Genomic DNA, 14,115 nt, shown 5'->3' on the forward strand with positions numbered 1-14,115 from the left:
TTCTCCACTGTTTCTTTGGTGCTCCCTCTCAGCGAAAGAAGTTACGATATTCAGACCTGGACTTTGAGGTAAGTGGTGTGTGTGTGTGTGTGTGTGTGTGTGTGTGTGTGTATGTGTGTGTTGAGAGGCATCTGTCTGGTGTCTGTCTCTGGAGGATCTACTCCTAAAATTAGCCAAAGTCCCTAGGACCACGAGCCTGTGGTTTCTGTGGGGTCTTCCCATCATCTCCCCAACCCGAGCCCAAGCCCAGAGCTCTGAAGCAGAGGCAGAGCCAGGCCTTGTCCTAGAGGCAGAAAGATGTGGGGTGCCAGGATGCTAAGTGCGGGGGGCAGTGGGGGAGCACCTCCTCTGACCCCCTGTGGCTCCCAGAAGGTGATGCACACCCGGAAGCGGCACTCAGAACTCTACCACGAGCTCAACCAGAAATTCCACACTTTCGACCGCTACCGCAGCCAGTCTACAGCCAAGGTGAGGGCACCTCCCGAGGTTTCCCTGCCCAAAGCTCAGAGCTGCACCTACTACAGGGCCCCCAAGGGTCGGACCCTGACCCATGGCCCCCATTGCAGAGGGAGAAGCGGTGGAGTGTGTCCTCGGGTGGGACAGCCGAACGGAACATGTCTAGCGTAAGTGCCCCCCAGGCTGGATCCGAGTCAGGTGGGCTCTGAGGGGCTTATCCCCTGCCAACCCTCCTCCCCTGCCTGGGCAACCTTGGCCCGCCTCACCAAGGGACTACCCATGGCATAAAGTGGCAGTTCTGGGGCTGCCTGTGAATGGGGAGCATTGCCCGGGGCTCTGGCAGGAGGAGAGTGGGCACACGGAAGACTTGACCCTGGGAGCCTTTCAGAGCACAGGGCTCAGGAACCCAACTCTGGAGCTAGGGAGATCTCAGGCGCCTGGTTACTGGGTCACCTTGGGCTTCTCTGGCCCTCTCTGGGGCTCCTCAGTTTGTCCTGTATGATGAGTGAGAGGGTATTGGCCCCTCTCCATGGGTCCTTCCCACTGCTTCCCACAGGAGAAGCCCAGCCCTGGGGAGCATCCTGGCTTGTCCCAGCAGCGGAGACATCAGAGCTGGAGCACCTTCAAGTCTATGACATTGGGCTCGCTGCCCCCCAAGCCCCGAGAACGGCTGGCCCTGCACCGAGCAGCAGCCTGGGAGCCCACAGAACCACCTGATGGTGACTTCCAGACAGAGGTGTGAGTGCCACACCGGACTGCCCACTGCGTATAAATATATATATCTCTCTATTTTCACACTCCACTTTGGAACCACCCAGGAGCCGGCGCCCCCTCCCCTCTCCCGAGGGCTGGGCAGGGAGGTGCAGTGGACTCAGCCGGGCTGGGGGAGCCAGACACGGCATGGCCTGGGGGACCAGGGCCCTTCCCCTTTTCTCGGAGGCCCCCCCATCTTCACCCCAGCTGTCTGTCCCTGTCCTGGGCTGGGGAGGGGGGAGGGAAACTTTGTCGGGAATAAACTTCACTCTGTGGATTTGGCCGCTGAGCTGTTTGCTTCCCCCAGATTAAAGGTCCAGCCCAGGGTCCCCGACTTTGTTCCCCTGTCTCCTTGGTTCACCTCACTTGGTCTCTTGAAACTGTATAATGGGGTCAGGCCCATCTTGACTGGGCTCTGACTCTGTCTTTGCCCCTGACTCCCGGGGTGACCTTGGACACATCCTGTCTCCTCGTGGGGCCTGGGTAGGGGAAGCAGATTGGGAACATGGGATGGGATCCCTTGCAGCTGGCCTTCCCCCTTGGCCCTGATGGTCATGACTGCTATTCACTGGGACTCAGAGGCCAGACTGCCTGGGCTGGAGCCAAGACGGAGATTAGTGACCTTGGTTTCTGTGAAATAGGGACTGTAATAATAGTATGGATCTCATAGGGTTGTTAAGAGGACGAGACATGTTAATATGCGCAAAGTGCTCAGTGAGGCCTGGCATGGAAGACACTTCGAAAGGCTTAGCTATTATCACTTGGCACTTGGTCTCATGCTGTGCTCTGTGCTAGGAGCTTTGCACACACAGCCCCTGATCCCTCAGAATAACTTTGCTGGAAGCTTTGGGTTTGTGGATGGGAAAACGAGACCAGAAATGGAAAGTGACTTGCTCAAGGCCACTGTCATAGTCAGAGCTGGGATTTTAAGCCCAGGCTTGGTGGACAGTGGAGTCCGCCCCCCCCACCCCCACCTTCATCAGCCACCCTCCTCATGGGACAGGAAGCTTGAGCTCAGCTCCCTGGGACCTGACCTTCGTGGCTGCAGGAGAGTGGCAGGGTACTGGGGGGTGTGGAGCCTCAGAGTCCAGGGCTCAGGGTGGTGTTGTGTGGAGGGGCCAGAGGGCCAGGGTGGGAGATTCCTTGCTGGGGTGTCTTTTTCACATGCCCAAGTGGAGGACCCTTGCTCAGTTCCCGGGCACCCAGGAAGAGGGGATAGAGGATGGGAACCTGAAATGTCTTGCAGCGTGTGCAGTAGTGCTTCTGTGGTTGGGCGCTGCTGCCTGCCCGGTCATTCAGCAGCACCGGCACCCCTGGGCCACTCCCAGGACTCAGTCTCGGGGGGATGGCTAACACATCAGAGGGGGAGGGATTAGGTGCCTGGTTGAGGGGGAAGGGGAAAGGGACTGGCTGCTGGGGCAGGGCTCACAACTGACAGCCCCCTGGGGGAGCTGGAGGAGTGGTGGCCCTGGAGATACAGGCTCCCTCAGTCTTCTCTGAATCCTGCCTGCTGTGGGACTCGTCAGAGCAGGAACAGAGTCTTCAGACCCGTGCCCCTAGGTCCTGGGCTTTCCCAGAATCCTTGTGCTCCTGTGAACCTTCTAGGCCTCCCTCCCCTCGGGCAGCTCAGGCATGTACTGTGCTCAGTGCTGTCTCAGGCATGACCTCATTTGAGTCTTCAAGGTAAGTACTGTGACTCCCCCATTCGACAGATGGGGGGAAATCAGGGCTCACAGAGGGGACATGACTTTTCCAGACTCCCACACCTCGTAAGTGACTATATACTGGGGCTGAATCTTGCTACCAGCCAACCTGGGTAAAAGAGAACTTTGTTCACTCAGGAGTCGCCAGCTGCAGCTTGCAGGTGGTGGGCACGTGTGGCTGTCTGTTAGGTGATGGGACCCTGGGTCAGAGTGGCTCCAGATGTTCGTCCCTTACAGCTGCTCTGTGTCAGCTTCATTCTTTTTTTTTTTTTAAGAATTTTATTTATTTATTCATAGAGAGAGAGAGGCAGAGACACAGACAGAGGCAGAAGCAGGCTCCATGCAGAGAGCCTGACGTGGGACTCGATCCCAGGTCTCCAGGATCACGCCCTGGGCTGCAGGTGGCGCTAAACCGCTGCGCCAACGGGGCTGCCCTCAGCTTCATTCTTTAAGGCAAGCCTCTCACCCCTTACTGGACTTCCTTCTCCCGGGTCCCATCACTGGCTTTGCCCTCAGAGAGGAGACTTTGTCTTAAATTCTGACCAGAAATTCCCCAGGGAGGGGCTGTGATTGGCCCCAGGCAGAGGTTGGGGTGCTGTGATGGGCACAATTGGCACAAATCGTGAGTTATGCTGGCCCTGACCTTGTGCCAGCAGAACCCACCTCATGCCATGGGCCAGGCTTTCCTTTGAGCTACCCTCTAAAGCCTTCTCAATGTCTTTCCTGTATTCCTGTCTCCTTTCTTCCCAGTCCTGGGCTCCACTGGCCACCACTGGGATCTCCAGGCCTGAGCTACTGTGCACTTTCCCCCTCCCTCTTGTGGTTTCTTGCTGTGAGTCTGGTTTGAGGCAGCTTAGTATTCACCTTGTTGATTCTGCTCAAGCAGCAACCACAGCTGCGGCAGAGGCTCCCAAGGTGGGAGACTTGCCACGTCTGTGGTCGGGGGCAGAGCTTTCCTGGGCTGAGGCTCTATGCCTCCCTCCTGCTCAGTCCTCACTCCCCCAGGCACTGACCTGTGGTGTGACCTTGGACCAGCCGCTGGACCCTATCAGCCTTAGGTTTCCTTATCTGTAGGCCTGATAGCCGTCCCATCAAGGCCGATAACTAACTTGTAATTTCTTTCCTGGACTTGAATTTCTCACGTCATCGTCCTCCCTATTCTCTCTGCCTCCTGTCTCCAGTCCTTTGTCCACCTGGCCTGGCCATTGCCCTGCTCAGACGCCTCCTAAGGATCCTAGAATTAACCTAGAATGCAGGGCCCTTTGTGATGTGACCCTTGCCTGCCTCTCATGACCTGTCTCTCATACCTCTATGCCCAGGGTCACATGTCATTTCTCCTGCTTGGGACTCTCCCCCACCCCCCACCTCCTCACACTGACAAATCCCTTCATCCTTCTAGATCCAGCCCAAGTGGCCCCTCTGTGAAGCCATCCCTGAACTCCCTGACTTGGCAGTCGGCACTTGCTGGGCTCCCTCAGCTCTGGCACACACTTTCACTGTCACACTGCTCACAGAATTGGTGTCATTTATGTCGATCTGGTTCAGGTTTGTGTGCTCAGTCAAGGGCTCCACACAGAGCAGGCATCAATGGATCTTTACTGAGTGAACAGATGGAATGCACACACCAACATTGCTCTCCTTATCTGCAGAATGGGGATATCGATAATTCTTACCCAGCCTTCCTCACTGATATTATTCATGGGGAGCATTTTGCAGGTGACATCGACCCTGTCCCAGTTATTCATTCCAGTTATTCCTTCCCAGGCCCATGGTGCTATACAAGGTGCCTAGCTGGGGAGCTCCAGGACGCTGTCCGGGGTGCTGAAAGGGACCCACTGCCCTCCCAAGAGCTGGGACAGCCTGAGAGGCTTACCCAAGCTCAGCTGCAGCTTCCCATGCCTTACAGGCCATGGCAGGGTTGCAGATGAGTAGGCCAGCCCTATCTTATACGACCAGACCCTGGGAGAACATCTAACAACAACAACAACAACAAAAATGAAAACCACGTATGTAATTGTAAATTTCAAATTCTCTAGTAGCCATTTATAAAAAGAGAATAGGTGAGACTTATTTTAATATATTTGGTCCAATATATCAAAAACATCATTTCAACACATCAGCAGTAATTACCAACGAGATACTTTATGTTATTTTTTGTACTAAGTATTTGAAATCTAATGTTTGTTTTACACAGACAGCACATCTCAGTTTGGCCTGGTGTTGTCCTGAGTCCTCAGTAACCATGTGGGGCTAGTGGCTACCATGCTAGATAGAATAAGGGCAGTGACCTTGGATGAGTCAGTTCAGTGTCCTCTGTGGAAAGGAGACACAAATACTACTGCCTCATTGGCTCATGGTAAGGGTTCAAGAAGTTGACACAGAAAATTCCCAGCACAGTGCCAGCACGAAGTAGGTCTTAAGTCACTGTTCCTGGAATCTAGTAATTCAGGAGATACAAGTGGACAAGGAGGGGGTGTCCTGAGGAGACCTTACCCCCCACCACACAGCCTATTTTTTCCTTCCTTCCACCTGCAGCAGCAGACCCTGGGAGAGGGGAGGCAGGTTAGGACTGGCACTTGAACAGACACATTAAAACTCAATAGGGTTTAATTCACTTCCATTAGGCACCAATTAAAAGGAAATTAGGTGGCCAAGGAGGCCTGAGGGAGACCCTGGGTGCAGGATGCTGCCAACTTCTGCCTCTCTGAACTGACTTCCCTTAAGGCTTTTTGCCCACTCTGGCAATTCATGGGGTCCCACATATGAAGCTTTTTAGGACCAATTCCTAGCACCCCCTATTATTCCTTCCTGCACTTCTCCAAGGCCACCAACCCCAGGAAGATCCCTACCCTCTCAGGCCCTCAACATACATCCTAAGTGTTGAGGGCAGAGGAGCCACCCATAAGGGCTTTGGCACTGCAGGCGCTAGTGGGAAGTCAAGAAGGGTGTCAAGCAGGAGACTGGCATGATCAGATTTATATATTAATAGGATTGCTCTGGGTAGATGGGGAATGAATGGGGGTGAGTAATTAGTGAAGAGTAAGGGTGGATGCAGATACCAGTGAGGAGACCATCCATGAAGGGGACTTTTAGTGGAGGTGGCATGGAATTTATATGTGGTGGGTGGAGTTGTCAGGCCCTAATATGGACAGTATGGGAAGAAACCAAGGATGACTCACGGGCTTCTACCTTAGGCACCTCAACAGACAACTGTGCCATTATATTTGGGGCACCAGAAAAGAACTAGCTTTGGGGGAGATGATTATGATTTTGGTCTTGAGTATGTTAACCTGGAGGCACCTTGGAGATGGTCAAAGGGGAATGTCACATAGGAAGTAGGTGGTTAGATGCATAGGACTGGAACACAAAGAGCTGGATTAGGGTCATGGGTGTGGCAGGAGTCCGTATTGGTGTAGGCCATACAGTGAGTGGGAGATGAAGAAATGACCATATAGAGTTCTTGAAGTAGGGTTGTGAAAAGGGAGAGGAAACTTGGGGCCCACTGTAGACTCTGAAAGTGAATTAGCTGGCAAGGATGATGGAATGTTTCTAGAAATGAAGAGGTCATCCTCACCCCCTCCCCAAGATCCTACATAATGATAGACCAAAAATAACCAGCTCTGCCATTCTGGGAGGCAGGGTCCTGAGACTTGGTAATGGATATCATCATAGAGATTGATTCTGTTCATTTGTTGGGCTGCAGGCTAGCAGCAGTTCCTGAAGAGGGGATGGAAGGTAGAGGTGGGTGCTCAACAAAACCTCAGCTCTAAGACCTCTAGGAGGAGGAAACTTTGGATTCCCTGGGGATTTCTGGGGTACAAGATGAAGATAGGGGCATGTGCCCTGGGCTGTCTGCAGCCCTCACTGCCTGGTCAGGAGGAACAGGGGTTAGCCCTCCCTGCAAGCCTCCCCACTGGGCCTGCTCTAGGCTGGTATGTCCCTATCCCCTGTGGTGCATGGCACAGCCCCAGCCATCAATCTAGGCATCCCTAGAGTCAACCAAGAAAGTCAATATTTAATTTGGGCATCATGTTAATGCTATTGATCGCTGCCTCCCCTTCTCTGCTTCCTCAGGCTCATTTGTCACTTCCCACCCACTGAGGGTTGCGGGGGTGGAGTGTGCTAAGGCCCAGTGGAGGCAGAGCTTACCCTGGGGTTAGCTTGGGAAAACTGGCCTGCATGTGAGGGTGCTACCCTGAGCCACCCACCTTCCCATTCTCCCCAAGAAATCTTTGATCTGCTTTGAGTTTCCTGAGCCCTGTCTCCAGGGAGCTCACTGAGATGGGAAAGGGAGTTCAGCTTTCCTCCCAGGTGGGGACTGAGTCTAATTCCTTGCAGGGTCCATAAGCAGAGCAGGTGTGGTTGGAATTGAATGATGGATAGAACTTGTGAAGTATGCCACTGTAGGAGAGAAGTAAAGAATCCTGGGACCCAGAGCCCAAGGGCTATTCCATTCAAGCTTCTGGAGCCCCCCTGGGTGCCTAGCACTGTGCCTATGTAATGCTCATGGAGACCTTGAGACAAAGGTCCAGCTCTAGGTTCTGGGAGGAGTTTGGGAGTGCTTTGAGCTTAGAGCTCAGCTGGGCAGCAAAAGAGGCCAGGGGAAGGGCAGAGCTAGGTTCAGCTCCATAGTTTGCTTTTGTCATCTCTGGGGATCCTTGGCACTCTGGCCTAGTCTGGCCCACCCACCATCAGGAGGGGAATGAAATTGGCTTGGGGGCCAGGCTCATGCTTAAGTTGCAACTTGATCCCTACTTGGTGAATGGCCTCAAGTTAATAACCTTTCTGAGCCCCAGATTCTTCCTCTGAGAAGTCTCTTAGTGCGTTGGTCACTTTGTATGGTTTTCAGAGGGTCAGAGATGGGAAGGGGCAAGCCTTGGTGGCACAGGGGGATGTTACCAGAATTCTTGCACTGAGCATCTGCCACATCTGGTGCAGCCTTGAGAAGCTGCCAACAATGCTGCTATGGGTCACTTGGTATCAGGCCTGGGCCACTGTGGCACCTTTGGTACTCCTTGTTGTCCTGAGCCCAAAGCCAAGACTGTATCACTGAGGGGACAGTTGGGCCAGGCCTACCTTCTAGATAGTTGGCCCAAGGGGCAGATAGTCCAGCTTGGGGCACCAGCAAGGTGGGAGCAACACACACAAACAGAAGCAAAAATAAATTCTGCTTCAATGAACTTATCCAGAATTTTGCAATTGAAAAATCCAAAAAGAAGTTGTTTCCATTTCAGGATGCATGTAAGTATTATGCTTCACAGAATAGTATTATTTCTATTATGAATTATGTATGAAGAACACCATACTCTTTTCGATGTGCAGGGCTCCTAAATATCTTAATCTTGCCCAGATGACTCCCATCCGAGCTGCCCAAGGGACTCCCCAGTGGCCTAGCTCACCCATTCTGAGCCACTCAGTCAAGCCTTGAGCCGAGAGAGCCTGAATTGGTCATTCATTTATTCAGTAATCATTGATGCCAGCTTGTGCCAAGCCCTGAGCTGGGAACTGACAATGTGAAGATGAGGAAAACATAGTCTCTAAGGAGGATACCAAAGAGGCAGAGAGAAAGGATAGATTTTGTTTCCTCTGCCCAAAACCTTCTAGGCACCTTCCCTTGCTCTCAGAATAAAGTTAACGCTCCCCACTATGGCTCAAGCGCTAATGTGTCCCCTGCCACGCTCTCTTCACTGATGGAGCTCCAGCTACACGGTCTCCTTTCTACTCCTCAAACACATTTCATGCCTTCTCCTACCCCAGGGCCTTTGCATGTGTTGTGCCCTCTACTCAAAAGGCTCTTTCCTAGTTATCTGCTTTGCTGGCTCCTCATCTGTTGATTGAAGCCATCTCCTCAGAAAGGCCTTCCGTACATACCCCTTGCCCCTCTGAGTCATTTTGTATCACATTAGCCTAATCCTTCCTTAGTACTGCTTTTCCCCATATGAAATTACAGCACTTGTTTTCTGTTTCTTGTGTCTCCCCCACTAGGTTGTGAACCTCTAGGGTGATATTCATTGACATATACCATTGCCTGGCACATGATGGGAACTTAATAGATACTGTTGAATGGATGAATGAATGAATGTGGAGTTTAAGGTTCCCATAGAACATCAGGAGGGGGATACCTGAAGCTAAAGCTCTGGCCCTTCATGCCCTGCCACAGGCTGATCGTGTCCTGTCTAGACCTGGGGGTGGAGGGAGGGTATTGCATGTGCATGCCTGGGAAGGAGAAAGCCCCACAGGACACCAGCCTCGGGTCATGCATATTGCAGGAGGCTTGTTCCTTGCATATTAACTTGCTGCTGGGCTGGCAGCTCTGGCGCCTGCTGAATTTTTCACCATAAGGGCCAGTGGTTGATTAGGGATGGGGGTTGGGTGGACAGAGCATAGACATCCAGAAGACCACACATGCTTTTGCACAAGAGTGTCACGTGCAGTGATATAAGTAGGGGCTTGTCACAGGTGGCTGTGCATGTGTGCTCCATGTGCAGCTGCATGTCCGGGCATGCTCTGCTCTTAGCTGGCCTGTGGTGTGCACAGGTGAATGGTGTTTTATGTGCTATTTAGACCATAGAGTTCCATTACCACCCCCATTGTGCAGAAAGGAAAAATGAGGCCGACAGAGGGGAAAGGTTGCTCCAGGTCACATCATGAGTTCAGTGAACAGTGAGCATTTATGGAAATACCTATGGTGTGCATAGCACTGTGCGGGACACTAGGGACTCACCACAGCAGTGAAACTGGGATCTGGGAACTGGGGCTAGGGGAAGAGGGAGTCACATATGGACATGAGCAGGAGGGGCAGGAGGGGTATTCTCTGCCTTTGTGGAGAGGATATCTGGGAAGGCTTCTTAAAGACGGAAACCCTCGTGCTGAGCTTTGAAGACTAACTGAAAGCTCAGCAGGAAGAGAAAGGGGCAAGGGCACTCCAGGGGGAGGGGGCCATGCAAGCAAAGGAGCCAGGGAGGCATGAAACAAACTGGCACATCTGGGAAACTGAATTGTATGGTTTGGCTGGAGAGAGAGGAGAGTACCGGGGGATGGGCTGCTGAGATGAGGCCAAGAGGGAGGCAGGTTCTGATCACAGTGGGCCTTGGAGGCCATGATAGGGGTTTGGATTTTATTCTGAGGGTTTCCAGGGAATCATTGAACCCAGACCTGCGTTTTAGAAAGATTTCTGTAGCTACCAAGGAAAAGTATATTTAACATATACATTTTGAGCACTATGTGCCAGGCACCCCACTAAGTCTTGATGATTCAATTCTGAATGAGGCACACACTCCCCGCCCTACAGTACGGATACAACAGACAGGTGTGGCAGGTAGAAATCTTGGCGCACAAACTCAAGAAATACTCCATTTCTGTATTCTTGTTAAGTCAGCTCCAATCTGACTCATGCGAAACCCTGTCCTACGAGTTGGCAGAAAATGCAATCTCAGCCATCACTGGGGTCCCCTGACACCTCCTCCAGAGTCTTGTTCCAGGACTCGCTGTCTCACTTGGGCCTAAGCACCAAGGAGGTGCCACATGTCTCCCATCTACTTTGATCACGCAGAGATGCCCATGTCTTGGCTCGAGGTTTGGCAACAACTCTGCCACTTCAGAACTCCAGCCTCCCCAGGTGCCCTGCTACCGGGCCTCCACAGCTCTTGCCACCAGCCAGGGGTGGGGCTGCTGGACACATGTCCCTACCACTCCCAGCAGGAAAACCCCCTTCCGCCCACTCTGCAGCTAGCTGCTCTGCCTCCGTTCTCTGCCCTCATTGGCCATCCTCTTCTCCTCATGCCTTGGGAATGCCTAGCTCAGTCACTTCTAGAAGGTTAGCTTTTTCCAAAGTGAGGATGAGCCATCAGACTTCAAACAGCTTTTGTGTTCAGCCCTGCACAGTTCCCTGAGGCTAGGAAAACCAAAGGGCTGGGCTATCAGCATGAGACTGGCAGGGGGTTGGGGGTGGGGGTGGAGGGGGTGTCCACAAAACAGAGCATCTCAATAAATTATCCTGTCACAGGAGTGCCTGAGTGGTGAGATCCAAGCTGTGAGACTCTGAGAGGGCAGGGATGCACCCGGGACAGTGGGTGCTGAGACAAGGGACACCAAACTCCTAGGAGTCAGGAAAGTTCTCCCAGTGAGCAGTTTCTGCCGGACTGAGCCCTGAGAACAGCAAGGAAAAGAGTTCCAGAAGAACGGAACAGCAGGTGGGAAGGCTGCTTGGTGAGTGCCAGCAGAGGTGTGTGAAGAACTGACAGTTGGCCTGTGTGAAGGAGGTGGGGTTAAGTGGTGAAAAGCCTCCTAAGTCCCCAGCCAAGCCTTGGCTGTTCATCTTGATCATAAAAAAAACCTCTGAAAGATATTAATCAAGGAAGTGACATGACCAGATTTCTGATTTAAAAACGCTAGTTGGCTAGAAGTAGAAGAATGGATGGGGAAAAGGGTAAAGTTGGAAACGGGCAGCAGTTGGCAGGACCTGCAGGGATCCAGGCAAAGGATGGTGGCTGCCTGAACCTGGGGCGGTGGCCTCGATGGACAGAAGAGGACAACATCCATATGGATGGGGCAGTGGGGAGGAAGGACAGAGCTTCGAAAGACTATCTGGGGTCAATCCCTGAGATGAAGGCGATTGGATTGGGGAGGATGGTGGTGGTAGGTGCCAGCAGAACACCCAGGGAGAGGAAGGATTCCGGGTGCAATGGGCCCCTCCCCCCCTGCATCCCCTTTGCGATTCCCAAACTTCCCACTAGATGGAGGGCTGGTGCTAAGAGACCGTCTCCCCTCCCATTCTCTGCCCCTCAGGGCCCCCCCAAGGGATGGGCCTTCCCTTGGCCTCTCCAAACCGGGGGTCCCTGAACTCGCCAAGAGAGCTCAAGTATTTGGGGCTATCGGCTGCCCCCACTCCCCAGGACTGTGACCTCCACCTCTAGGGTGCAGTAGTGGGGGTATCAGCCCAGAGACCTCCGCCCAGGTGCCTCGGCGAACCGCTCTGTGCCCGCGAACACAGCAGCGTCTCCGTGTTCCGAGGGGCCTCGGCCACTTGGGCCTCAAACTCCGCAGGCCTCCTACAGGTCCGCCCTCAGCTTAGAGGCCTCGCTGCCGACAGCGCTGGGGTTCACCCCCACCCCCCGACGCTCTCGTTTTCCCAGACCCCACACTGGGGGAGGAGGCACCCATTCCTCTCACTTCTGCCCCGGGCCCCACAGGCAGGCCCAGGTCCCGTCCCAGGCGGTCAGAAGCCTGGCATCTAGGCCTTTCTGGACCTTGGAGACAGGATGCAAGGTGGGCCAGGGCGGGGAGGAGCCAGATAGGAGGCGGGGCCTGGTGCGGAGTCGGGAGGCAGTGGGCGTGGCCAGAGGGGCTGGGGCGTGGCCAGAGCGGGCTGGGGGCGTGGCCGGCGGTGGGGTGCGGTCGGGATCCCCCAACTTGGAAGCGTCCTCCCCTGCTCGCCCAGCCCCTCCCGGGAGCCCTGCCCGCGCTGGCCCCCAGTCTGATGGCCAGACAGATCCTCCGTCGGGACGCTCCTGGCCCTACTTAACAGAGGTCATTTCTCCAGAGGCCGCGCCCAGCTCTCTGGAACTGCCAGGCCTTGCAGGGAGGAGGGTGGAGGGGGAACACATTCTCGAGCCTACACCTCACCCCCTCCAATCCCCCCCCACCCCGTGTTTCCATTCTTTTCTAGGTGGACAGCTGGAGAGCCTGCGGCTTGAGCCCAGAGCAGGAGGAGCTGGTCAGGCGCCCCCCCTCAGGCACCCCCCCATCCTGCCCTTCTGTGCTCAGGCCTGGAGCCGGCTCTAAAAATAGACCTAGGCGCCTAACGTGCCCGCCCAGGAGGGGGTCTGGGATGCCTGAGTCACCCTGCCCGCGGGGCCTCCCCTCATCTCTAGGAGCCAAGGCTAACTTGATGGCCAGGCATCACTCGGGCTCTGTTGGCTGGACTCTGCACTCTTGGCGGTTCCTTGTTCCCCTCCCAGGCCCCAGGAACCGGCCAGACTATGGCAGGCCAGGCAGGGGCGTAGCGGTAGCAGCCACAGCCGGGACGGATTAGAAGTTCCCGGCCCTGATTTATTTAGTTGTTTTTGTGCGTCTGTCGGGGATGCCCCCCCACCTCCCTGGCGGGACAGTCAGGTCTACACCTGCCTTTCTCTCCCGCCCAGGTCCCATGGGGCTGTTCTAGGCTTCTGGGTGGGGACCTGGGCTGAGAGTAGCAAAAAAAAATCCCAACTTGGATCTTACAGATTCTGGAGCTACCACCCCATTCTACAGAAGAGGAAACTGAGTCCCAAAGAGAGGAAGGGATCTATCGCAGAGCAGACTGTACTGTAATAGCCCTGGGTTCAAATCTAACTCTGCCTCTCAGCAAGCCACTTCTTAGTGCCTGTTTCCTTACTGTATGTAAAGTGCTTGAGGATGATAGCTATTCACCTGTAAAATGGGAATCATGACAGACACTTAGGATTATCCTGATGATTAAAATAACTTTTTATTTTTTACGTATTTTTTAAAGATTTTATTTATTTATTTGAGAGAGAGAGAGAGAACGGGAGACCAAGGGGAGGAGCAGAGGGAGAGGGAGAGATAATCTCCAGCAGACTGCGTGCTGAGCACAGAGTCCTATGTAGGGTCAATCTCACAACCCTGAGATCATGACCTGAGCCCAAACCAACAGACACTTAACAAACTGAGCCACCCAGGCACTCCTAAAATTACTTTTTAGAAAGCAGCAAAGGCATTTTGAGAGTTTCTCACACCTGAGTTGGATTCCAGTCCCAAAAGTTTGTGACCATCTCTGGCGCCTATCTCTCCTCCTTTCCCGATGTGTTTGTTGAAGAGAATGACTGGGTAAGCTCCCCGCCTCGGAGGCACTCAGCTAAGGTGATGTGGCATGGTCACAGGGACACTGGGATGGGTGTGGAACACTTAGCTCTGAGTGGGTGGGAGGTGGGGGGAGGTGCGGAGAGGCGACATTGCATCCTGGGCTTTGCACAGGTCTGGCTCACCTAACCCCGTTTCCGGTTCTGAGAAGGGAGCATGTTTGGGTCATTACAGGTTTAAGAACTGCAGACTTGAGAGGAATGGAAGAGGCTCAAGAGTCCCCAAAGTTCAGCTTTATCTCGTTGCCAAAGTCAGGGACCTCCCCCCCCCCCCCACCTTAAGCCAAACAGAGCAGCAAGGCCAACCCTGGCCTTGAACCCAAGTCCTCACTTTTAGACTCATT

General features: G+C 53.8%; 1 protein-coding gene across 12 annotated transcripts in view; it reads left to right on the forward strand.

Annotated features, from left to right (window-relative positions):
* The window catches only part of ADGRB2 (adhesion G protein-coupled receptor B2), a 36,164-nt gene extending 34,678 nt beyond the window's left edge, over window positions 1-1,486 (forward strand). For 6 of the 12 annotated variants that reach the window (XM_041764774.1, XM_041764779.1, XM_041764781.1 and 3 more), the window contains 4 exons: window positions 33-68; window positions 370-468; window positions 567-623; window positions 1,013-1,486. In XM_041764774.1, the coding sequence (XP_041620708.1) occupies window positions 33-68; window positions 370-468; window positions 567-623; window positions 1,013-1,198 (378 nt within the window). In that variant the 3' untranslated portion in view covers window positions 1,199-1,486. The remainder of the gene's footprint in view (window positions 1-32; window positions 69-369; window positions 469-566; window positions 624-1,012) is intronic. The other 6 variants (XM_041764775.1, XM_041764785.1, XM_041764777.1 and 3 more) reach the window with 4 other exon arrangements.
* The last annotated feature ends 12,629 nt before the right edge of the window (window positions 1,487-14,115 follow it).

This window comes from Vulpes lagopus, chromosome 8, assembly GCF_018345385.1.
Source record: "Vulpes lagopus strain Blue_001 chromosome 8, ASM1834538v1, whole genome shotgun sequence".
Classification (NCBI taxonomy): domain Eukaryota; kingdom Metazoa; phylum Chordata; class Mammalia; order Carnivora; family Canidae; genus Vulpes; species Vulpes lagopus.